At 34.3% G+C, this 27387-nt stretch overlaps 1 protein-coding gene across 1 annotated transcript in view; it reads left to right on the top strand.

The window, feature by feature from the left end:
* Nucleotides 1-27387, top strand: part of CNTLN (centlein) — a 170497-nt gene that overhangs the window by 128851 nt on the left and 14259 nt on the right. Inside the window, 8 exon segments of the mRNA XM_059836999.1 lie at nucleotides 7250-7414; nucleotides 10675-10722; nucleotides 10724-10773; nucleotides 12449-12575; nucleotides 14154-14172; nucleotides 14175-14281; nucleotides 14648-14809; nucleotides 14811-14834. Of these exon segments, the coding sequence (XP_059692982.1) occupies nucleotides 7250-7414; nucleotides 10675-10722; nucleotides 10724-10773; nucleotides 12449-12575; nucleotides 14154-14172; nucleotides 14175-14281; nucleotides 14648-14809; nucleotides 14811-14834 (702 nt within the window).

Genomic DNA, 27387 nt, shown 5'->3' with positions numbered 1-27387 from the left:
TAATATATAAAGAGTAATATTGGAGAAGGAACAGCTTTCCCAACAAATACAGATTTCCTGCCCACTTACATTAGAGATGCAGAAATATTTCAGTAGAAAATGGTTCTCTCTCTAAAACACATGGAAATGAGGAGAGGTTAAATTAATATTTCACCATTCTTTCAGTTATTTTGGTTTTTTTTTTCCTTTTATATATTCTCTTAAAAATAATTTTCGTTTCTAAAGATATAAAGCTATATGCTTTGAAACTAAGTGGGTAAATCAAAAGAAAGTTTAAACACAGTCTTTAAAATAGCATTTTCATTTTGGTTTCTCTCTATTTTATGTGAGTTATACGGAAAACAGATGGAAGCATTATTAATTTTTTCCCCCAATGAGTTTTAGTGCAGCATATTTGTATGTGTTATCTGAAACATATGAATACTTAGTATTGCTGCTGTTAAATTTGTAATGAGTTGTAGGGATTGTGAAATTCCCTGACTGGCTCTCATGCAAGCAGTTCATTTGCAGTGCTTAGATGTGTTAAGATTAAGCAGGGGGAATATGGCAAGCACTATCCCTGACCCTAGATGAAAAATTCAATCTTTATGAGTTTTCCTCAACTCTCATGTTTGGTGGAAATCAGATAAATACTGTCTAATGCTGAAAAAAACCTCATGCAGTAAAACCTGGTCCTAACTACAAAAGATTGCTTGGATACCATGTCTTATATTGAAAATTCCCTAGTAAGTATAAAGCCATGGAAGTCTTCGGCAAGTTTTATGCATCAACTGGAAGTCTTTCCCGTATATAGCAATACTTGATGCACACAGGCATGTTAGGCGTTGGAATACTAGTATTTATTAGTATTTATTTAAATAGCAGTGGGGGAAACATGAAAACATTGGTTTTGAACTTCAGCCACATCTTCACATCTGGCTTGCCATGATACTCAGATATTTTCAAATGGAACAAAGTGTAATGAAATGTCTCCAGTTATATTTTCATTTTTAATTTATTTTTAGTAAAACGTTTTAATGAACTGGGTATTGTCTGGCAGATAATAATGCTTCAAAGAAGTTCAAATACAATATGTACTGAAACACTGACTATTTTTATTTTTAATAAATATTGTTTTCTTCAAGTTCTGTTGTTTTTCTGTTTAAATATTAAGGCCTTTCAGACAATGTCCTGCACATCTGTATGTTTTGTCAGTTTACATCTCCATATTGGAAAGTCAATCATGACAAAAATTATATCATACAGTTGTGATCATATAATTGATCATTATGAAACTACTTGTGTAAGTGCTGTTAAATAAATAGTTAATAGTCCTTATATTCCCTTGAAATTTGCAAGGACAGATGGAGTGCAGCATCTGCTTTAGTATGAAAGCAAGATAGTGTTCTTAATACGTACAGAAATTAGACATGGGATATAGCAGTGTTTACTTGTACAGAGACATGAAATTGAAGTGATAGAAAATGAAGGCTAAATTAGAATTGCTGCAGGACAAAACCTTTATCTTTGAACTGGTATAATCATTATACAGATGACATATATCAGAAGCAGTTTCATCATCTTAAAAATTGTGATTTGTATTATTACTAAGTTTTTTCTAATTTTCCTTAATTTATTTGAAAAATCATTGGTTGCACAATGCACAGTTCTGTACTCAGACTTGTCTCCTTTTAGAAGAGCAGTTAATTTCTTGGAGAATTGGGCCCAGAATCTTTTACTCCAATTCATTTGTATATGAGTGTAATATGTTTCTTTAAAATGTAGTTATGTTTTCTGCTCTTGATCTATGTGATATTACTAGTATTTAGAAAAAGAGAAAAACAAACCAAAATTCCAAAAGGACCTGTCTGGACTGATTCTGTTGATTTTCTTTTTGTATTATTTAATAAGTTGCTCTAGCCAGATGGTGCAATGATAGGTTTTATAAGTTGTAGAATAAATTTAGCTGTAGATCAACTGTAAGTACCTGAATTAAGATTACATGTAAAACCTTTGTTTATGAAATTTTCTATAGAAAATAGCCCTTTATAAATGATGATTGATCAGAAATAGTATATTTTTTAAGAAGACACTCAAAATCTTTGAGTCTAGGGGTCGTTGTTAGTGATTACAATTGTTTTTCCAATAACAGCTGAATTTATAATTTGCATGTGTGAAAGGGCAATTCCAATGTAAATATTGCTGTTATAAAGCAGATGAACTGCAATTGTGTTACCACTATCAATAGGCCAAATGTTTTTCTTTAGTAAAATACCTGAGATGAGAAATGTACCTCTTATCTGCTGGTTAATGTCTGTACTTCTCTTTTGGGAACTAATTTAAACACTTCATGAGAGATTGACATTTTCAGTACCTTAAACATCCTTAAAAGCTGCTTTGTTCACTGCAAACCATATTTAGTATGACCTCATAATAATGTAGCATACCTCAAGTGTCATGCCTGTCTTTACTATGCACTTTGGAGCTGTGTTCATCTATACTAGACAACTGCACTTCAAGGAAAGATTTTTTTTTTTGCTTGATAGGCAATTAGCAGTAATTAGGAAGATTCACTTCAGTAAGGTGTCAACATGAGATTGTTTAAAAAAGTTGAATGTCAGTGGCTTTAAAAGAGGGTTCTTTTCCCTGACACATAGGTATGGCATGTGAAACATGAAATGTTAATTTAACTTTTCTGCTTATTATTCATGCACAATATTATTTTGTCATTCAGATACTACACTGACAGAGTGCAAAGGGTGTTAAAATAGTGCTGCTGGAATAAAAAGAGGATTAATCTACCATTGGCCAATTAGCCAAAGGGTACTTAATGGTCTCTAAAGGCTACTGAAGTCTAACAACTAGCTAAAGCACTGGCAAAAAGTCCTCTATATTACCTTCATTTATTTGACATTTTGTGTAATAGTCAGCTCCTGATAACTGCATTTGGCTGAAAAAAAAATACTACTAAATGATTCAGTAGATTTTACTAAAATTTCAGAAGGACAAATGACAAATAAGTTCTACATTTTACAAGAAGTTTGTCTTGCTTTTGGGGGATCTTTGTTTCAATTTAGGGATGGGATATTAAGTCACTGGAGACTTCTGTTTGATATTTTGTCTTCATGACTAGAATACCAAGTAATCAACCACTTACAGCACTTGCATGAAAAGAACTTTGATCGAAGATTTGAAGTTATTTGCCTTTTCTCTATATGATCACATTAAGTATTCACCATAGCTTTATAGTCTGGCATATATCTTTTCAGATAGCTACATACTATCTTTATTAATTTACACCTTTTTTTTTTCCTATGACCCATCAGGCAGAGGAAGGTTTTGATTCAGGAGTAGTGGGATTGACACAATAAATTGAATGTTGAAAATAGGTTTATCATGTTATAATAATATTTGAGAGAATGAGTAAAATCATAAATGCCTAGCTCTTTGCCGGCAAGCATGCTTTGAAAAGTTCTCTTATGTTTTACATGAGCAACAAGTCTTGCTTATTTTGTATGTTTTTCATGATCAAGCAGAAACTGTGCAAAAATAGTGTTCTATGTAAAACATTTATGGAAGCACTGTTAAATTCTAAGACAGAACTTTGTACAGGAACTATGCATATAGCAACTGTATTCTATTACCTACTGTAGGAAGGTTTCTTAGGAGAAAAGAAAAATGAGTATTAACTTCAGTTTTCTTACAGACGTAGCAGTGTTTGCATCTGCCAAGATTGTAGGGTGGGAAGCTTCACAGAAAATGGGAATTTTACACATCAGAGTATATTAGCTTCAGTTTACAAAGTGAGTCGTAAGATAAGATTATGTCACTGCTCAAAAAGTGTGTCAAGAATGCCTAATTTATGTCCTGGTTTATAATTTTATATATTTTGCAAATATAAATGTGTGAGATTGTGTGGCTTCAGTAACAGTACAGCATCAACTTCTTCCAACATAAATGTTATATTCATACATGCCGGTTGCACTAGAATAGTGACTTCTGTAAAATGAGCTCAAAGCCCCTTATGGAGTGATTGTGATGTCAAAGAGCAATAGGCCATTGCAGGAACTTCCTGTGTTAACCCATTGGGCCTTCCATACAGCTGTCTTTCTGAGCAGAGAGTTTACAGTGAAAAGCCTTGCTGAGTCACTGGAAGTTTTATACTGACTACATAGAAACTGAGTTTTCATCACTTAATTCTTTTGTGAACAGCAGTACAGGGTGTCATGGGTATACCAGGAGCAAGGAGATTAAGATAGATGGATGTTAAAATATTGAACCTATAAACATCTGTTAAGCCAAAAACACTCTGGAGGAGGTGCAGCAGACAAAGGCTGCTACATCACAGAGGAACAGCAGTAGGCTGCCTTTACCCACATCTGGTCTAGCTGATGTTTAAGATTCTTCTACCTTTCATCCTGGTGACCTCTTCCCCTGGAGTAAATTCTTTTTACTCTGTCAGGAGTAAAAAGATTCAGGATATGTGTGCGTGATTGTGCATGCACAAAACTTTTGTTGTATCTGAAAAAGAAAAAATAATTAAAAATTTGACCTAAAGTATAGGCAGTGGTGAAGAACACTAGGGTAATGAACTTGTTTCTTAAGTAAATGCAAGGAATATCTTCTAGGCATAAATCTCTTGATAGAGCAGGGGGGCTGTTTTTTACATCCCACATGGATTTACATAGGATTTTCTCATAACTGTTCAATAGATTAAAGGGTACTGCAGTAGAAATATCAGTCCTGTCGTACATTTACAATATCTACAGCAGTATTAAGAGACTAGTTATGTGAAATGTCTGATTGCAATTGCGTGCCTGTCTGCTCTTGTGGATTGGGCTCTTGTACGTCATATGCTACTTTTACTCCATTCATAGTTCTTATGCTGTTTCTGAATTTATGTAGATTCTTATTTTCAAATACTCTTTTCTACTAGTTTAAGTAGTTTCTGTAACCAACCATCATTTTTAACACCTGTCCCATGAAGACCTTTTCTTTTTGAATATATTTGCTATAATTTTTGGGAATGTAGCCAGTGCAATTCATGTTGTTTTAGAACTGATGCTTATTGTCAGCAACAGTAGCCTAAGAAACTTCTGAGAGTCACGAGCTATCTTGGGCAGATACAGGCATTTCTAATTTTGAACAGAGATATTGATCTAGCTATGATTTTTTTTTTCTTTTCTTTTTATGAATAATTTATTATAGAGACACTGAATCATGAAATTCTGCATGTAGAAATATTGGTTATACTGGACAAATTAACATAATCTTCATATTTTTCTATGTTATGTCCTTCTGTATTACTGCTGGTTTTTCTTATTGAAATGGTCCTTATTTTGTCTTACTCTGCAAATGTAGGAAGTATGAGAAAAATATATCAGATTAAGGAATAGTCAATTAGAAAATACAATATCTCTCTCTTGTTTAATAATGACAGCAGACACAGAAGGGAATGGAAAGATAAACTCTTTTACTAAGAACAGTACTTACCTCAGATACATATGTAAAATGCCCACTGAGTTTAGTAAGAGTACTTGGTGAATATGAAATAAATACTGTATGTTTTTTAACTTTAAATACCAGATGAATTTTGCTGGTACCCATGATATTTTTTTAGGCTAATGCAAAATATACAAGCATTCTTTTCTCATTCATAATGGGAATTAATGTGACTCTCTTTTATCTGTATATATGATCTTCAGATTATTTTCATGGCAGTGTATGTTTTTATGAATATATATATGATTGTTTTTTCCTAATGATATCAAGCTGTATAAAACCTAATTTGTAAGTTAAATAAGAAACTGCTTGAGAGTAGAATATTTAACTTTCACCTTTTTTGTGTATTTTTTTGTTTGCTTTTAGGAGTGTTTTTTTTGTGGGGTTTTTTTAGGGGTTTGGGAGTTTTTGTGTGTTTGGTCTTTTTGATTTTTGGTTGGGTATTTTGTTTGGCATCAGCATATAATCAGGCACACATTTAGTTATTTCAAGCTGTCATGTATCTTCTCATACTTCTGATCAGGATTCTTCACAAGGTAAGGGGTTTCTTTGCATTTTGAGGTATTTCAATACCACTTTGTACAATTGTTTCTTATGTTAAGCTACTGTATTACCGTCTTACATGGAATAATAAGGGAGCATTTTAATAACCCTTGTATGGAGCAGAGAGCTGTTAGGCCATTGCTGGCCTTCAGCTGACTACAGTTTTGTCAAAGTTAATCACTAGCATGGAGGTTATTTCTGTTCCCCTTTTTGCAGAACAACTTTCAATATTATTTAAATTAAGGCATTTTTTAAAAACATAACTTCTGAAAGGAGTAATGTGAAATATATTGGTACAAAGATTGAATAAGTCTCAAAGATTGAATTGTTGGTTGTCGGTCAAGTGCAACAAGACTGAGAGTTTGTTTGCATGATATTTATTTGAACTAAATCCCTAACAAGGCTCGTCTGCTAATTGGACTTAGCATTTATGTTGCTAAGTGAGAAGCATTTTGGCTGCAGTATAGGGTGGTAAGACCTACCCAGTGGAATAAACAACTAACATCTGTTATCCTGTCCTGCTCCAGCTTGTCTTTTACCACTTAAGTACTTCAGCCCTAGAGTCAAGGTTATGGAATGCACAGCTCTCTGGCTATGGTGCATATATTGAAAAGGATGAAATAACACATAGGTAAAGACCAGCCAACCAGGAGATGTTTAGTGCAGCTGGTCCACTTTGCTTTAACCTCTACAAGCCCTACAAATATCAAAACAAAAGCCAAGAGAGGGGTGTATGCTTTTTAGCAGTTGTCAACACAGCAATTCAAGTGAGCTTACAGTGGTCACCATTAGAACAGATTTGACATTTAACTACCCTTAATTCGCACTGGTATCTGAGACACCATGGTATTTCTTCATATTCTGTGTAGAAATAATTGCTGAATTCTAGGGAAGCTTTAGCTAAACATGTTTCAACAGTAACTGCTGTTACAGTTTTGTATAATAATTTTTATTTGCCGTAGTTAAAACTGCAACATATTCAATTGAAATTGAACTATTTTGCCTTAAAATAATTGCTTGTTTTCAGTGGTGGTAGATTTCTTTTTTCTGCCAGATTTGATCTTTACCTGTGATACAGAATTCAACCAACAGCTATGCAATGTAATTACACGTAATGTGTACAGTTTCATTCCTTTTGAATGCTGAACTGGAAAAGCATCTCATATGATCAAGCAGAAATATTGTTAGGATGAAATTGTGATTGTGTATTCTCTTTGTAAAACAGATTTTGACCTCCAACATGGCCAAGTGGCAACAGGAGAAGGAAGATCTACAAGGAAAATTAGAGTTGAGAGAACATCTGTCTCAAACTGCTGGCAAGAGTGAAGCCACACCAGCTCCTTCAAAGAACATTGATTCAGAGAAGAAACAGCTGCAGTGCAAACTGAAGGTGACAGAACAGATTATCTAGTGCTGAGAATAATTTGTATGAGCAGTAGTTCATAACTGGGTCAAGCAGGCACACATATACTCCCATACGCCTATCATTTGTATATCGTAGCCAATGATTAGCGGCTTATGTGTTAGATTGCCTTTGATGGTAAATAGAAATGTAGTCATAGACAGAACTAAGAGTTCTAAAACAATGCAGATCAAATAAGACAAACAAGGAGCCTTGCTGTGTTTTCACACAATGATTAAGTAGATCTTGTTGGAAGGTTCTGTGAAATTAGTGTGATGAGAATTCAGTTGATTCCTTCCTTAATCTAAGAAGGAGAAAAGCAATAGCTGTCTGTGAAAGTGGAGCAAGGAACTTCAGCTAATGGGGCAGCAGTGTTGCATGTGTGTCAATGTTGCCTTTGTCTTCAGAGAGACATTTATTATTTTGTATTTTTGTAGATTAGCTGGTAGGAAAATACGGACTGGTTGATGATTTCACTTTTCAGTCTCGGGTGATTTTGTTGCATGTGAATGATGCAGAGACTTGACTGTGTTGTTCTGAAAGATTTCTCAGCAGATGGCCTGGCTCAAACATATTAATTCTTCCCTTCTCACTGGAGGAAATATATTTGCAACAGTATGTCTTCAAGGTTTTTTTTCCAATTGTGTTCTGTTAAATAGTAGAGGAAAGAGAAAAGGTCAAAATGATGCAGCTTCGTGCTGCTAGAAGAAACTCGACAGTAGCAAGAATTCTGCCAAAGGATCAGCTAGGAGAAAAGGCTCTGTTACATGGTCAACGTAGCTGACTCTAAATGCTGGATTAGCTGTGCTAGCACATGAGAGGTGGGTAATGCTCAGACCTCTGAGCTGTTGATGGTAATCATGGTATTACAGATCATGGCTACTGCACACTGGATGCATAACATCTAAATTTGGGGATTAGTGAAGGTAGGTCACATTGATAAAGAGATGAGGCCAGCAGGGAGTAGCCATGAAAAGGCACATAAATTGATCTGCTTTAATTATGAGAAAGAGGTCTTAAAAACATACACACAGTCTTCTTGAGTATTGTTTTTAAGTTTGGGATTGAATAATCTGCTTCTGTTGCTGTTAATTAGGGTTGTACCTTTTAGATGAGTATCTTCATTATCCAGAAACCTAGCAGTCAATTGATCTATGCAGGTAGGAAAAATTTAAAAAATGGGGATTTTTCTTTTTTTAAATGGCTTAAGAGGAACACCTATGCTAGAAGCATACTCTATTTGTCTGCCAAATGTAAACAGCAAAATAAATTGCTGAAAAATCAAAGGTTTTTTTGTTTCTGCATCAGAGGAAATATTTAGCAAGCATATATAAATCTGATATCAAAAATACTAGCATGACTTTTAATTCCTTCTTAAAGATACATTAAATTTTTAATGAAAAAATAAATCATGTATGCAAAACTATATTTAGGATGGAGATAGTCTGTGACCCCAAATGCTAAGTAGTAGAGTAAATTCACTGGTTTCTGAATTGGATGAGAGTTTTGAATATAAGGAGCTCAAAAACTACTTAAATCAAGTTTCTGAAATTCTTAATTTTATTTAAAGCTAGTTTAAGTCCTTCGAGTCATTTCTTAGCAGAAGAATTTGACAAAGGGTTTTCAATTATTGTTCCAGGCTTTCTAGCTGACTTGAAGGTGAGACACATAGTAATTCTCCTGAATATCTGAATGTCTAAGGAGCAAAAGCTTTCCTTTCAGCTCAAAATGTCCAAGTACCTGGCCTTACTGGTTAATTTTTTTTCTTTAGCGCTGTCTTTGCAGTGCTTGTTTACATTGTATGTAATGACTCCTTGTATCTTTGCCAACGGGAAGAAATGTGTTAAGTGTGGGTGGTGAGTTCAGAAGCAAAGTACCGTAAGCATATGTCTTTGCCTCTGAATGTGTGCAGAGGCCCACCTAAGTACTCAAGTTCATGTCTGGTGTGTAAACCACGTAACTGGGTGCTCTGCTTTACACTAATGGAACTCAAGCTCCACAAACAGGTCTCAGGAAACTCAGGAATATTCTGCTAGCATACATCATTTTAACAATTTTCTGGTTATACCTCACATTATAATAATAGTAAATAGACTAGACAAGTTATTAAGAACAATATTTTACATCTAACTATGCACACAAGAATATATACTCCCCTTGAGGTGCACAGAGTTATGTGCAATACTCCCATTAATGTTAATAGGCATTACAAGTCTGCAGCGAGCAGAGAAATTCTCCTGAAGTATCATTGTTTACAGCATGTCTGATCTCTTTGCTTGTTGTTTATACATAGTGAGTAAAAAGCTGTAGTACAGTGGTTAAATCCGTGTACATATTGGCAGATATATATTTGGTGCATATGCTTAACATGTATCTTTTGGCAAGACCTTTTGGAGTTCTGAAATATCTCTATGTGGTGTGTTTGAGCTGCCATTTCAGCAATGGCATTCAATGCATATGCTCAGATTGCTAAGATGGCCACTTAGTTAAATTTCTTTCCTTTTATTTATTTATTTTTTTTTTTTTTCTGTAGAAGGAATCAGTGTTTCTGCATTTAGATCTTGGGTAGATGATACGTGTAACTGCCTGGAAGAATAGCAGCACTTTTTTTCTTATTTTATACAAATGAGGAACGGCCAACACTGTATAAATGTCCTTCACTGGTATATGTGCCTGAAAATTAAGATCATACCCACTTGTTAGTGAAATGTAGAATTTGTGTTAGTACAGACAAATGGAAATGTCTTTGTCTCGTGCTTTGAATTTCAGGAGACATTAAAGCAACCACTCTTGTAAATTGTCTTGTATTTCTTAATACTTTAGATGAAAGGAATTACTGGACATTCTAGCTGTATAGATATAGATTCCTTGTGCTGTAGAACTGTACCATTCAAAGATGTAGTTCAAATGAAGATCCAGTTTTACTTCTCTTCTGCTACATTTTATTCTAACCATGCTATGGAAGAGAAAAATGTGGTCCTGATTGGTGCTTGCAAGTGTCCCAGAGAACATCTAGTAGCCATACATTATTAGAACAATGGAAATGCACGGATCTTCATCATATTTTCCAAGGAATGTAATTCTGCTTAAGTGCTTCTAGAAAGCACTTGTTTTATACCAGCTAATTTCTAAGAATCTTTACAAAATACATGGAAATTTACTCGGATTTTTTTTTTTTTCCAGTAGTTCCTGTTGACTGTGATTACATTCTGTCTGCTTTATTTACATGTTAATAGTTTTCAGTATAGAACTCGAACACTGAGATCGCTAAGCAGTCGACCACCATTAAGTCACTAAAAAAGACAAGTCCAGGAAAAAGAAGAATGGATTCGGGAGCTGCAAGCGAAGGATGGTGCCCCTTCTATCCATTGTGTCTGGTGCCACCCAGTGGCAGCTGCACTATTGCTACCACGTCAACTATTCTTTGATTCTTAAGAGCACGACGTGCTCTTTTTATTGCAGTCTTGCATAGTGTTACAGGGATGTGTTTGAAACTGGAACAGTTTATGCTTAATTTGCGGTTTTTATAAACTGATGCAGCTAGCCACGGTATCTGTATGGCAGTAAGAATACCTTAAGTCGGAACTCAGGCTGTTTTATCCTTGATGTAAGTCGAAATGAATTCCTCAGCACTGTTAAACACAGTCTTTCAAATTCAGTAATTCTTTGCCTAGGGGCTAAGAGACATGTCAAGGTTCAGATGCTTAAATAAGATTAAATAGCTAGTCTTACATTCATAAAAAAGTTCAAAAGGACAGTTGTATTTGTTTCTATTTGAATTGATTCAGGTCTGTTACTCATTTTGAAATTCAAAAATTGTCAAATATGCAACTGATATTTTTATTCTACCTACTGTAACTGATATAATACTGTTCTTCAATTATATTACTATATCAACTACTAAAAAGCTATGTGTATCTGAATTTCTTATTTGCCCACGATTTTAACTCCTTTAACACTTCTGATTTTTTAATTGAAAAAAGAACGCAGTTTGCTTATCTGAAAATAGTTCATCTGAAAACAGTTAATTTTAGAACCCTAAAAATTATTAAATTGTAGATTGTTTATTTTTTGTTTCAAAGAGAATTTTTCCACCATAAGATTTCAAATTTAAAATAGTTACTGGGTAGTATGCTTTCTTTATAAAATAGATATTGTTTTTTTATAAGCTGTAAAATATAATAACCAAAATAGCAGTAAGAGTATAAAGGTGAAATAGATCAAAGAAATTTTTAGATGCATTGTATTGCTGTTTTGGGTTTTTTTAATACAATATTGACATTGTATTAAGAGTGCTGTATTCCTGAAAATACTGCCATTCATTTTGCTTTGGAAATTTTTTTTTTTTTTTAAATCCACATATCTGGACATATTTAGGTATTGCTTATGCTTATATTTAAAATATTAATTTGTATTGTAATAGTGGAAGCATTGTATAAGGCATAATTTTCTCATTGAACAAAGATTACATTATTGTACATGAGAGTTTTGGGGGTTTTACAAGAAGTTTCTGACAAAAGCTGATGTTATTTCTAGGTTTTGCATTTTATCTCTTCTGACACACAGGGATAGAGTTTTTTCAACTATTTCCGTGTATTACTCAGTTGGAGGAAAGGAGTCTTCCCCATTTTGCTTTCTTTTGAAAATAATTTTGCAAAAAATAGTATTTGAATGACTGTTTGAGACATCAAAGGATTTTAATTAATTGAATTTTGTGAGCTCAGCAGGTTTGTTTTCCCTTTTTTTGATAATAGTTTCAGCATTATTGTGATTTCAGTTCCAACAAGCAAAAATCAAATCACAAATATATTGCATATTTAGAAAAAGATCTGTTTAATAAGAGACTGAAACTGGGTTTAGTACTTGAGGATCAAGTAAACTGCAAGAACTGCATCAGCATTCATTTTTGAAAGTATTGTAATGCTACAGGTATGATAGATTGTCTACTGCCTTTATACCTATTAGTTGCACATTAACCAAATTTTCTAGCAGTGATATGCAGTCCAACTTCTTCCTCTGCAGAATTTCTGAGTTGGAGAGGGATGCTACTATGAAAAGACATTTAATTCAAAACTTAAAGTTTTGCCTAAAAGCAAATCAAGAAAATGAGAAAATCTCAATTGAAACATTGGAAAGTCTTGAGAGAAAGGTACTTCTTTCTTGCTATTCCTAGTTTTTGAAAAAACAGAAGCTGATGGATTTACAGAAGTTATTTCAACACACTATACATATTAAATCAATATATTGCTTAAAGCAAAGAACATACAGTTAATTGAAGGGTGTAATACCTCCCACTATAATTTGTATGAAATCAGTATATGGTGATAGCTTGAATGGATTCAGCATAATTTAATTTATCTTTGTTATAGGTGTAATTAAATATTAAAGCATTCAGAACACACTGTTGCAAGGATACGCTGTAAGTAGTGGGATTTAGTTTTATGCACTGTAAGTTCATAAAATATAGTAGACCTGAAACAAGGGAGATTTTACATGACATATGCTAATGAAGTCCATGCACCTCCCCTGGCTATAATAGTTAAATGCTTTAATATGTTAATCTATTTTCTACTACAGTGTTATGAATGATTCACAGTTCTTAGCTTAAAGTAATTCTAACTGTGTAGGTAGTGCTTGACTTCTGTAGCAAATTATTTTCTTCTGCAAAATTTTAGGATGATTTCACTGAAAGTAAGAGAATTTGTATATGATTTAGCATATTTCTGTTATCCAACTGATGCATTGCACTTTGGCTTTCAATGCCAGAAAAAGATCATGATGTTTGGTTGTCTGTCAGGTTATGCAGCTTATGACCCCAAAACAGAAATAAACAACCTGCCAGTTTGCTTTTGTTTGCCTAAAATGCAAGTGCTTGCTGAGTGACACAAGCATTATTCCTGCTTGCAGTCATACAGCATTTTCAGCTCCAAAGAGAGCTAATGTATAACCCTCCATGCTAAAGATAAGGTGTTATTAAGAAATCCACAGCCAGAAAGTGAGAACGTCAAATAAGCAAGGGAGCTAAGGTATAACATGAGAAAAATACCTGGTTATGGTTTTGGATAAAAGATTTAGCATAGAATAATGTGATTTACTTCTGTACTTTGACTATTTGAAGCACTTCCAAAACAATCATATTCTATACATTATTTTGATTATTCCATGTGGAAAATCAACTTGATAAATTTTACATTATCTTCAGCAAAAGATCAAAGAAATTCTCTGTTACTCAATATTGTCAGGAAAACTTTGTGATTAGGGTGCTAAATAGGAAAGCTGAACAATTTTTAGGAGCATTGGTTTTTCTCATTTTTACCCCCAGTCAGTGTTTGCATTAGACATTCATTATCTAAGAAGCTTTACAGACTATTAACATATAGTTCTTTTCTCAGCTGAGTTTGAATTTATTTTTTTATCTCTGACAAAAGAAATCAGTTGAAATTGTAGTTTATTCCCTTTTGCAAGTACAGTGAGTTTAAAACATATATGAACAAACAGCTCTGAGCTTTTCTTTATATTTAATGCCAGTCAAAACTTTATGTAACAAGGTTGTGAACTGATCTCTACTGGATCAACAATAGAGGTTTATTAAAGTCTGCAATTTCAGAAAAAGATACTTCAGTAATGTAGTTGTATATTTTTATGTAATATAAGTATGCTTAACTCTGATTTTATTCAAATTTTGAAGTTTTCTGTCTTGATAGTCAATGCTCTTTCATTATTTCAGGTGAAGGCACTGGCTGAAGACAAAAAGCTTCCATTGATTCAATGAAACAAAGGTTTAATGTAGCTATGAAAGAGAAGTCTCAGTATGAGCAGATGTATCACGAAGCTAAAGATGATTTGGAGAAAAAGGTATAATTAGAGTTTTGATGGCTCCACTGTGGAGTTCTTTCACGCCTCACTTTAAAATGAAAAGTTGCAAGGTCATCAGCTTAAACTTCCAGTACAGAAAGGGGGGAAATAGCAGAATAATCGTAACCTGTTTCTCTGATGTAATTCAGTCACACTTCTGAATTTACATATGTTCTGAAACATGGACATAATGAGTGAAAGTGGAATTACTTTTTGCCATGAAATTGCATTCTATATGTTGCAAGTGAAGTATTCTGTGATGTCACCTATAGTGTGGGAGGTTGTTTGTTCATTCGTTTGTAATCTACCATACCTCCCCATCAGCTTTTATCATAGCACTGCTGTGTCTCTGTGGATGTGTTTCAGGGTCTGAAGATTACTAAACTAGAGAGAAAAGTGATTGAGACTGAATGTGCTATGACTGAGCTTGAAACTGCTGCATCTCAACAATTGCATGGCTTGGCTAAGCAGAGTACACAGGCTTTGTGAACTCTACAGAAACAGCTGCTGCTCACCAGTGACAAAGTTAGAAGAGTTCAAGACATTTGTGAAGGTTTGAATGTTAATTTTCTTTTGAATGTTCACCTGAGCAAAGGTACTTTTGATAGAAAGCAAACTGTAAAAGATTAAGCAAGGCTTGGATGCACTCCCTGTTCCAGAACAGTGTTTGTAGTTGCTGCAGTGTTCTGGTGTCAGGTCTGAATAAGGAGAAAGAATCAATACCTCTCTTCCAAACTTTTAAATACTTCTATAACTTTTATTGGTCATCTTTTTATATATGGCTGACATATACTTGGTCCCAAAAGAAAGTGCTTAGCTGAGTATCAGATTACTTTGCAGCAAATAAATTCCCAACACATTTAATATAATAACTCGTATCTATTGGTTACGGTGAATTACTGCATTTTCCATATGCACGTACTTCTTGTTTTAGAAATACTATATAAGGAAGCCTCTATGTTGCAAAATGGAAAGCAGTTTTAAGAGCAGTATGTAGAATATTGTTTCCTTATACTCCTTCCAGGAAAGTGGTCTCAGCATCAGCCTAATAGAGTTCAGGAAAGGTTTGAATAATGCTCTTGGGCACATGGTGTGGCACCTGGGCATGGTGCTGAGCAGGGCCAGGAGCTGGACTTTGATGATCTTTGAGGGTCTCTTCCAACTCAGAATATTTTGTGATTTTATTAATGTAGTATATAACTACTGTATACCAACTTTCAAAGAAGGCTATTGTTTATTAGCTCATGAATCAGCTACTTCACTACTGCTCTTGTATTTCTAAGAAGTGAGAAGTACAAGTAGAAGTGAGCTACTTTCTGATATGTTTGAGGAAGTCTGAAGCATTCAAAGTAAAGAGTAATGGTATTTTGATACACTGGAAAAAGAAAGCATAAAAAGTCACTCTACGTGGCAGTGTTCAGACTTTTAGCATTTGCCTGAAATCTCCCCATGTTCAGTTCTGTTGCTAAGTTCATATGATTTTCCTTATGAAAAAAGACTGAACGATGTTCAATATTGCTTTAGAATCCTAAATTCAAGTAATTCATAAGCTAACTTATCTAAGGTAAAAATAATGATTGGTTTTCATGAAAGAATGCCTGTTATTTAAAAAGCTAGATATTTTATTTTAAAGTTTATTATTAAAGTGATTAATATTTTCTGTTTGCCTTTTGATGTAGCTGTTGAAAAAGAGGTATAAAACTGATCATTAGGCCCATTCATTCAGAAATATGCTGCCTATTCTTGAACAGACTATAAATTTTCATGAGAGGAAATGTGCTTTCTTCTAATTCTGAATGCATACTCCAAGAGGAAGATATAGGTGTTCTTTCCACAGCTGCATGCTTTTTTTTGGCAAAATATGAAAAAGCCTGAATTAATCTAATGTATTATCTATAATTTTTAATTAAGTACTCCTATGTCACTGATGACAGAGAGAAGCAATTCAGTCTCCATTAAGACTGCTATGAGCTTTGGAATGTTTTCACTGAATAAAGGGAAAGTAGCAGTTACAGAAATAAGGAGATAAAAAAATCATGCTATCAGTATTTTACATAGTTCCATAATGAAAAGTTTTTCAAAAATTAGAAAATGAGAAAGTAAAAGATCTTCTGTTCTCAAAAGTAAAAGTAGTGAGCAAGATCGATTATCAACTATTATCTTAACTTCATTCATTGTTGAAGGAGATAGCAGCTTCATTGTTAATTACCATGAATATTCATTAGCATTTTCTTGGTTACACTAGATGTGAAAAAATGTAAATATGAAATAAGAATAATAACCACCTATTTTTTTGCCTGAATATAAAGAATATGTATGAATACTTTAAGTAACAGTTTTGCTGATTGCTGTTCCTCTGCAGAACGATTTTTTGAAAAAAAAAAGATAGTGTCTATAAGTAAACGACTTTGTTTAGTTGGGTGCTAAAATCAGATTTTATTAACAATATACCACCATAAAAAAGTAAAATCCTTAGCAATTCAGTGGAATTTTGCAGTATACTATGTAAATCCTGTTAAAATATCTCTTGTGTACCTGATGTTATAATGAGATATTGTGATAATACTTACTGTAATAAGTAGCAGTACTCCTTTCTCTTGAAGAGTTCAGCTGTTCTTTTGAAGTCTGGTCTGCCTCGTTTCTTTTCTTCTGGATAGCTGTCAGGTTTTTGTCCCCCCACCTTGATTCTCATTCCAGTTCCAGTAATTCAAATAATTTTTTTTTTCTATATAGAGATCAAGTTTCATGTATATAGGTGTCACTTAAACAGGTTAACAAAATTAAATGATCCTCTAATCTTTGTCTGCTATTCTGGTCACTTCATAGGCTATACTTGTTTTTTAGAGTGCAAGTGTAATTTTCTCCTCATTCTTAAACTGAATGCAGTTACTTTTTGTACCCATTCCACGTCTCTTGTGACTTTATATAGTTCTTTTTTAACATACAACAATTAAATTATTTCTGAGTTGCTAATTAAGTTGCTGCTAGTTACAGCTATAAATGGGAGAAGAAGGGAACTTCAGAGAAGAGTGTGAGTGTTTATAGCCAGCAGTGTTACTTGCTTTTAAGGTTATTGATAATACAGAACCACAGGATCCTGGATCTATTTGGGTCAAGATAATAAGTTACAAAACCTAGGGAAGAGGTTTGTGGTAGAAATCTGATATACACCAGTGGATCACTGTAGAGGATGTGATGACTTACTAATTAAGCACGTATTTGTAATGGAATGTAATAAAATGTTGCATTGCTGTGGTCAACCCAATTTGGGACACTTTCACAATGAACTAAAATCATTAGATTGTACAATCTAGTAATAATTTCCAAAACTGTTGAAACGAATGCTTGTAAACAAAGGTGGCTGTATCCAATATGTTTTAAGGGAGTATTGTATTTATTTTTGTTGGAGTGTGGGATAGGAATTAGGTATTTTGTGCAGAATGACTTCCAGAGGGAACCGACAGAGCGCCTGAAATAGGTTAATCCAGAGCAGTTAATTTTTCCAAAGCTGTTATATGAGGAAGATACAGGCTAGTAGGAAATGTGAATAGAAATTGTGGACTGTAACAGTTTATTAAGTAACCAAAAAACCACTGTTTCATAATTAGATGGTAAGTCCTTATAAATGATCTCTTTCATTTTGGTAGGAAAGATAGCAAAATATTTAGAAATAAAAGGCAACATAAACAAAGTGGAAAATAGATTATAGATTATAACCTGAAAATATAAGCAACAGTGAAATATAAAAGATGAATAAGATGCTGAAGAAGTCCAGAGGAAATCTTTGGTAGCAAGGCCAAGAACAGTAGTAACAGGCAGGATTTAAAAATGTACTACTACTAAGGTAGCTATTACAGGGCAGATGTAATCTATTATTAGATAAAACAACTCTGTAACTGTGTAAAGATAAAATGAATAAAAGTATAAAATAAATAAAATTAATATGAGAAAATGAATACTTCTGTTTTGTATCTGGAATGGAGTAGGCTGATGTCTTATGAAGATTCTGCAACATCCTTAATCTATTAGTAGCCAAGAGAAGATTTTTAACATTTTCTAGAAAGAAGTAGGATTTTTGGATTGAGAATTTTTATAGCTTACCACTTTATATAGCTGGTTAAGAAATATTTCTCCTGCTGATCCTCATTTTGAATAAATATTCGAAGTTAGTGCATATTTATTACAACACTGCCTAGAGGCTTAAAGAATGATAATATTGAGTCAATATTCAGAAAAAGAAGTATTTTATGTTCATTAATCTGACCACATTTCTGAATAAAATACTGATAAGAAATTCAGTTATTGAAGTATTAAAGCATGGGAGCATAGTTATACTTGATAGAGTACCTTTATGGAAAGCAACCATTTACTGTATTGAGTAAATCTGGGTTTTTTCTGGAGAATAGTACAAGTCAGTTGATAAAGGCTACTACTTGTTTTAATATACCTCTTTTTTAGGATGTCTGACTTAATGCTGAGATGTTCAGATAAAAAAATTAGCCTATGCAGTATCAATAGTGTGTTAAATGGATTAAAAATAACTCATGCAGTCAATCTGAAAAATAAATCATAAAATGTATGTGTGTTTTAGAGTTCTGTAATGATCAGAAGTAAACTTGATTATTAAACATTTTCATAAAATTCATAACCTGATAAAATTTTTCTATAGTATGTGTTAAGACTAAGAATTAATAATGAAAGTAGGGCTGTAAATGTATCAACTAGGCCAAATAAAGCAGTTTTATTACAGAAAAATACAAACTACCTGGAAGAGGGATCAGGTGGCTGTGAGAGCACTTCAGGTGCATTTTCTAGAGCTCATGTCTTTATCCCACCCTCCGCTTCTATCAGCACCATAAATTCTCTTTGAATCATGCATTCAATTTTTATGGCATACCGTTGCTCAGGATTTTCTATAACATGTAGTGTCACATCCTCAGGTGGGTCTGCCAGTTATGTGAAGCACAGCATCCAGAGCAAAATGTTCTTTGTTGTGTTTTTGTAGTACTTGTGAGAACTCATATAGAAAACAGCCATTGGATAAAGTTAAAAAATTGCTACTAGACTGCTTGACTGGATTTCTATGGTAAAAATATAGTAGAACATACTAGTTTACTATGAAACTGTCCAAATTCCTGCATGAATTCTGTTTTCTGGCATGTTCTATTTTTTATCCTCTTCTAGACTTTGACTGACCATATGTTTCTGTTAGAGGCTTTTATAAGCCAAGACTCAGTAGTGTCATCCGTCGTCTGTCCCATTCAACTTGTTCATCAGCAAAACTCACTTTAATCTGCGGTGATGATGCCTGTCTGAGCATGAGAATATCAGAATTTTTCTGACCTTGAGAAGGATTGTTTCAATAAGGCATCTGTATTCAGCTGTGGTGGTAATAAATAGGTGATGGCAGCTGAATGCTTCGAAATCAGTTGAGTGCACTTCTTACTTCCATACTACTTCTGTCATTTGGGACTTGTGTGCCTTCCGCTGAGGATACCCTCTGCAGCACAGAGCACATCTGGTGTGTTCTGGCATTGTTCTTGATAGGTCTCCAGTACAACCATCTGATAAAACTGACTGCCAAAATCAAGACCCATGGCAGTTCACTTGGCAAGCTTAATGGATCTAAGTTGGGATCTAACACTCACCCTCTTAAGACAGCTGCCCTCATTTCGGCTACTCAGAGCTGGGCCTAAGCTAAGTGCACTTCCCCCTCACTCTCTTGTTTGACATACATCTATTTCAGCAGCCACATGTGTCAGTGGACTTATTTCACCTTGGCTTGGCCAAGTGGTGTTCTGCCAGTAACTTGCCATTCAGTTTACTTTACATCCTGATATATATCAGTCTCTATTGCCTTTCTGCAGTTTATCTGGAATTCTGACATAAGTTTTGCCATGGCATATTTCCTCACTGCTGTCTTGGGCTGTAGTACAAAATACAGGTTTAGGTAAGTTAATGCTTTTGTTGAAAAGTTACACCCCTGAGTGAGTTTCACTTGTTGTTTCTGCCCTTATGCAACTTCCTCCCTACTCTGTTTTTGGAATGTCATCATAGACATTTTCTGGGTCGATTGTGAGCTAGTTCATGAGAATTCAATTAACCTTCTAAAAGCCCACAACATCAGCTTTTGTGTACCACAGAAGGTCAGAACAGGGACAGGTTTACATGGTTGTAGGCTGGAGATGCTGGGACTGCCCCTTAGTGGCAGTGCTAACTGAAAATGCTACATAAAACTTTTTCCTGTTGCAAACAATTGGTAATTAATGACTAGTCATATTAAAAAATTCTATTATTTGGCAAATTCTAGTTATTTACTATCCTTGTCTTTTTGTCTTGAACTGTTCTGAGTTGGTTCAAAATAGAGCATTGCTAGGTAATATGTTCTTTCTCAGGATGGCTGAGAAGAGATCATGTCCTATTTGCTCTTTATCTACAAACAAAACTTCAAAAATATTAGACAGTACTAATCGGGTTGGAAGGCATGAATATGGGAAATATTTGGTTGGTTTTTATCAGGTTTACAACATGAGAGAATTACAAGTACATTGCTACAGTCTTTACTTTCAGTCACTTTCAGATAGAAGGAAATCCTTGCAGGTGACTCTCTGAATTTTCCAATTACAGTGAGACAGCAAGAGATGTCCTTCATAGAACTTTGCTGTTGCTGAATATATTCTCAAACCCTGTGGATTCAGTTTTCCTGGCAGTACTAGTGCTCCAATGTCTACTAGGCCCAGGATGTGCGGAATGTAACTTTTCAGATGGGTACCGAGATCAGATGCAGAATGATCATTTGTTTCTGTATCTGAAAAAAGAAGCACAAAATGGACAACTCTAAAAATAATTGGCAAAAACAGACTAACTTTTTGTGGAAATAGAACTATGATATGCTGTACAGATGAAAACTGGTTTCTTTTGAAAATTTTATGCAATTGTATCTGAACTGTGCCAATTTGGAAGTGTTGTTTGACCAAACAAAGATTTCTTCAGTGAGTCACTGGGACATTTTGCAAACAACAGCAGATATTATCACATAAATCAGCACTGTCAGTTTTGATTTGGAAGTGGACATCTTTAATATGACTTCAAGTTGCTAGAAAATTTCCTCCCCTGAGAACACTTGAGAGCCAAAAGATAAGTATATTTCATTTATTACACTCCAAACTGTCAACACTTTACCTAGAAAAGTATACCCAGAGTGATTATTTTGTATTGTGTGGAGTACATGATAAGTCTGCCAATCTGTGTTCAGTCAGAATCAGCTTAATATTTGATTCCAGGACTATGTTCCACTAAGATGAGATCAGTATTCTTACCTGTAGAATACACACCTTAAAAAATGATGTCCTATATGAAAAGCAAATTTTGTGTAACAGAAAATCTCACCATTAAAAAAAATTAGGCATTTATCACTTCTTCTTCATTGTGCATGCTACTTCAAGAAAAAAAGTAGAAACACAGCTTTTATTATGAAATATCAACCTTTCTTGGTTCTAAGAAGAAATTGGTGATAAATTAAGCTAATCTCCATCAGGATTACTCTGCATCTGGGATTTAAGCAAATTGAATCAGAGGCCTGAATAGTGACAGTGAATATCTATTAGACTGTAAACAGAATAATAGGCCTTGTGAATTTTAATGAATTAAGTGAATGGCTGAAATCTTATGGCTTACAGGAGGGCATATGGTTAGTGATACATACAGTGTGCCAGGAACAGCATATACTGTACATGTCTTAATGGAAAAAGTCTTGATAAATAAAATGGAAGAATAAAGAGGAAGATGTTGAAAACCATGACCATACTCTACTTTTTCTTTGCTTTTTAGACTTAGAAGGATAGCATTTCACTTTGGTTTTTGACTATGATAGATAAAGACCATAACGGATGCAACTTAAAATATATTGAATGTTTGGAAATCCTACCTTTTATCTAATTCTGTATAAAAAATTTAGGGATGTTGATTTAGATGATTCGACTATGTCACCAAGTTGTAAGGTATGTCAGTTTTTGTAGCTGTGCATGTATATCTCATGCAAAGTTTAGATGCATATCTGACATGCACGGGTGATTTTGTTGATAATGGTGCTATTTTTATTCTTCTTACAGTGCAAGAGAGCCATTTTCACAGACTGTGACTATAATTGTAGATGGCATGTGAACAGATCCAACAAACTTGAACTGGAGACTGTTTCAACTAATCTTCAAAAAAATGTAATTTGTGCCTCAGTTAAAAAAAAAAAAAAAATCAGAGTAATTTTAGCAGAGAATGAGATTGAAACAGGATCAGCTGTATCACCTGTGTTCTGCTTGGAGACTCTGTACTGCACTTCCTGGAAGTGTCTAGATCCATCTGGGATTTCTTTAAATGGATTGGAGAGACTTCTTTTTAAAGCTCTTACTGCATTCTCTGCTGCACCTAGAAAGATGCTTTGTTTAAAGATAATGGCCAGTTTTGGATCTAAAAGACAGAAACAATGTTGACTGGAGGAATGACTGGAAGACTTCAGGGGTGGGCGTATGAGTACATACTAAAGGCTCTAGGTTTGAAGTGATTAGAAACCCTTTTGGCAAAAAACCAAGAAAACTAGAAAAACGTAGAATGGAGGGAAAAGGTCTCCAGTAATGATTTATGCAAAAGTTCATGTGGAAATAATTGTTTAGTATATGTCAATCAAATTGCTGAGAAAGTAAACTGAAGCAGGGAGAACAAAAAGCACTCATTCATGTAGAGGGTCTTGTGAAGTGTCCGCAGTAACTTAGGATGCTGCGAGTTAAGGGGATTCCCCAAGGCACATGCCAAAAGGGCTACAGAGAAGTAGGAAGAGCTCTAGGAAGACAGAATCATTAAGAAACCCAATAAATTACACTGTTTTAAGAAAACACCATTGCTAAGTTTTATGGGATTTTTAAAGAATCTAAGTAATGCCAGAAATGACCTCTTAAGCTGGGTTTCAGACACGTTTGTTTCAGCAGTCCAGTGGTCTTACACAGAGCATCTGATTTATAGTTCTTAGGCTTTTTGTGTGTTTCTGCAGAAAGATAGTGTAAGCTTAGACACTGAGCTGAGTGTCAGAAAATCATGGTGTTCTTCACATCTTGGTCACTGACCTGCTATGTGACCTTTGGAGTGATGCTTCACCTCAGTATTTCTTCGTCTGCCCTGAATATCTTTGTTTGCTACATCTGGTACAACTGTGCTGACTTTGTCAGCCCTAACTGTTCAAGATAATAAACTCCCTAAGATCCCAAGCATCTCTTCCTACATGTGTGAAGCTCTAATTTCTGTCAGTGCCTTTTTTTCCCCCCTCTGTGTAAATGTAATATATGAAGTTTTAAAGGAATGATGGTAGTTTTGCTAGTACCTGTGTAAATCAGAAGGAATTCTGTTGAAACCAAAGAATTTACAGCAGCCAAGAAATTAACATAAATGAGGTAGTACTTAAATGCAGAAGTAAATAGGACTTTAAATTGTTATTATTATTATTATTATTATTATTGCCCATTCCACATAAATAGAATTTTAGAAACCAAAATATTTTGACAGAAATATTCCGCCTGTCATCCCATGCTGATTATATATATTTCAACTTATTCTCTGCTATAAAGAAAACTATTATTTTTTCTCTGTTATAGGTCACAAAACGTGGTAATTGTGCTGAAAATTTAGCAACGGTACGATAAAAACTATGGGGTGTTTGCTGATATTTACCAACCAGCATCAGTCTGAAAACATTTGGATCTACAGCTCAAGTTTTGGACAGTCCTAAAGCTTAGTGTATAGGAGAGATTAGGTAATTGTAAAGCTGTAAAATTATATATGACCATAGGTCTGTCATATTAGTAGGTACCTGCTGTATGTTCTATAAATGATGTGTCCAGCTAATGCAATAAATTCTACTTAAAGGTATTACAAAGAATGTAATGAAAAAAAGCAGATTTTTAAGACAAGATTTCAAGAATAAAGTATGATAGCTAAGCAGTTCTCAAGAGAGGATTAGAAAACAAAAAGAGAAAAAGCTGACCAGTAATACAAAGCCTCTTAATTTTTATTCACACAGGGAATTTTAAAACACATAAGTGTACCATTAAGAATGTATGGTATATCCTCTACTGAAATATAAACTATATTGTAATTGGCCGTAATAAGTCCATTGCTGTATCTTTGTTTAAATGTGCCTTGTTTTGAACACAATCTAAAATTAAAACTGTCCGTTACTTAAGTCACTTGTCTATGTATTGGTAAATAATTTTTTTTTTTTTTTTAGAACATAGCACAATGTATTCCATTTCCTTTTCTTATAATATCATAATATCAAATACAGGTTAAAATATTTTCAGTATTCTTCCCTATGGTTTTCTGCACCTGGAGATGGTTAAGCAAATGCAGTCAAAAGAACATTCTCAATTTTGTACTAAGAAATATATGCTTATAAAGAAACCATTTGTTTTAAATAGTTTTCAACCCAGAACAAATGGTATTTTGCTCGAGTGTGTAAGATGAGGCTTTTTGGAGAAATGGGGAGCCAGCCAAGGAAGACTTCCACCCCTAATGGCAAGTAGGAATAGCACAATTTAAGCCAGCATGGTTTTACAAATTCAAATCTTGGCCTTGATAGGGATCAGATTATCAAATTTTGTGCCGTGCAATTACTAATTCCTGTCACTGTATCTTATTATTCTTATTGCATTTTAACTGGGTTTTTGGGGTCTTCATACTGAGTACCAAGTTTTGTGTGCAATTACTGAAATTGTCAGACCCTTTTTATACTGTATGACTTGCAGGATTTTCAGAAAAGCCACAATGGGTCTAGCTTTAGTAGTTGAAAAAGAAATACTGCACAAATCTGTGTACACTTCTTCAGACGTGTAGTTTGGGATGTTACAGAATTCACTTTTTCTAGTTTAGAGTCTGTAATCCATAGCTCAGAACCACAGAGAAGGCAGGGCTAGGCTAGGATGTTGGGCTGAAAACTGCAGATAGCTTTTGCTGCTAGGATAGAAGAGAATGATAACATTTTAAATTACTTAAAGTAGTCATTCAGATCTTGACTGTTAGAATCTTAGTTATGCTCATATATGTTCAGGTTTGCCTGTGTTAATTGAAAAATCAGGAAATTGTGGAAAATCAGGAAATTGTGGAAAAAGGTTGCAGATGCAACTGTGATACCACATTATTTTTTTACATTCAGACTGCAATTTCTCTGTATTTATATATAATGGAATTCTTTCCGGTCATTAGGTGAGGCAGTTCTTCCAGGCCGTGTGTGCTTTCATCTTCCACTTATCTCTGTGGAGTTGTGAGCACTACTCTCTGTGAGGATCAACATCAGACTGTTTAATTTAAATCATATATATCGGTCTGATATGTAGCTTTAGAGGATGTATTTCTTCCTCTCAGATATTAATTGAATTAGCCTTTGAAACTTTGCATCTCTGCTAGCTTTTAGGTATCACACTAATATTCTCTAAAATCACTAAATTCTCTTAAATTCTCTTTAAATTCTCTTAAATTATCTTTTTTATTTTGGTGGAGTTTAACAAATTCAATGTCTTGTTTACTTTATTCTTAACGGAAAAGATAATAAAATATCTTAATTCTTCCAAGTACACAAAACTGTGAGACACATCATGTTTGAACATGTGTATTAATATATTCTGGAACCACAGCTGAAACTGTGTCTGTAGACAGGTAAATAAAACCAACCCATCACCTTATAAATGTGGCCTGTGTGATATTGGTAAAATAATGTTATTGCCACTTTAATATTTTGCCATGGAAGTTTGAATACTGAACTTGGTGAAGATTGGGCTGTATGTCCTCTACATCTTTACTTACAGGGCATCCGCTGAGTCTCTAAAAATGACATGTGATCTGTGAGAATCATAAGAATTAAATCAACATCCTGAGGCTTTCTCCTTCCCTTGGGTCAGAGTGCTACATGTTATAGCCCTAAGCAAAACAAGTCCATTGTAGTGGTCTGGTTTTGTGTCTTGTCCCTTTTCTGATAAAAAAAGGCTATGCCTAGAAGGTGTTGTTTTTTCAAGGGAAGGAGCATAAGTAACATATATAAATAACATGTATAAATATGTTTAAAAAATGAAATTACTATAGAAGAATTTTCAGTCATGCTGTGATATCAGATTAAACATTATTACTAAAAGTATTTTGAAAGTCATTTTTAGAGAGGGCATAAGAAACAAATAACTAGACTTTCATTGAATGCTTATTTCAGCTGCTGAAATGGTATAGGACATCATCTCTTTGTGTAATTTTGTCCATTTATTCTGTTTGTTTTGTTGATTATGAGGTATTTGGTGTTGTAATATTTTGTGCCTTTTGCAGCATTAGGATCTGGACTAACTTTAGGCCAGCAAAAAATATTCCACCACAGAAGTAGAGCTCTTTAAGCTCAGTGTTAAGTTCTCTGAAATTTCTCTTGTTATTCACAGATATCTTCATAATGTTTTCGACTCTTTAGGAAACTAACCTCTTTTTAGAAAAGATTTTCCACTTCAGTTTTGTTTTAATGCTTTGAATCACATCCATATACTTTTCTAATCTACAAAACAATTGAGTTTCTAAGAACACATTGCTTGTATCTAGGGACACCTCCATATTGAACTACACACACAATGCTACATATATAATTGTTCTGTACATTATATTCTTCTGTGTGTTTGTGGCTGGTTGACCAACAGCTGTGGTGGTTGGCCAGCAATGAAAAACCACACAGTTCTTTGTTGACAGAGGCTTGCTCCCTTGCCCCAGTAGGACCAGGGGAAGAATAGGACAAGCAAAAGTGAGAAAACTTGTGTACTTGTGTGTTAGTAACGACAGTTTAGTGAGGCAAAAAAAGGAGAATAAATCCCCCAAGGAATGTAGATTAATGCCTAGCCAGTCTCTGAACAGAGAAATCACCATCTCCCTTAGATTTTATTGTTACATGGTGTGTGTGGGAAATGTCCCTTTGGTCACTTGGGGCTAGTTGTCCATCCCAGCTGTGTTCCCTCTCTACATTTTGTGCATCCCAAGCCCACTTGCTGATGTGGCAGCATGAGAAACAGAAGACCCTGACACTATGCCAGTGCTGCTTAGGAATG

Source organism: Haemorhous mexicanus, chromosome Z, assembly GCF_027477595.1.
Source record: "Haemorhous mexicanus isolate bHaeMex1 chromosome Z, bHaeMex1.pri, whole genome shotgun sequence".
In the NCBI taxonomy this organism is placed as follows: domain Eukaryota; kingdom Metazoa; phylum Chordata; class Aves; order Passeriformes; family Fringillidae; genus Haemorhous; species Haemorhous mexicanus.
The sequence above is the reverse complement of the archived record's forward strand: the minus strand, read 5'-3'. Positions and strand labels throughout refer to the sequence as shown.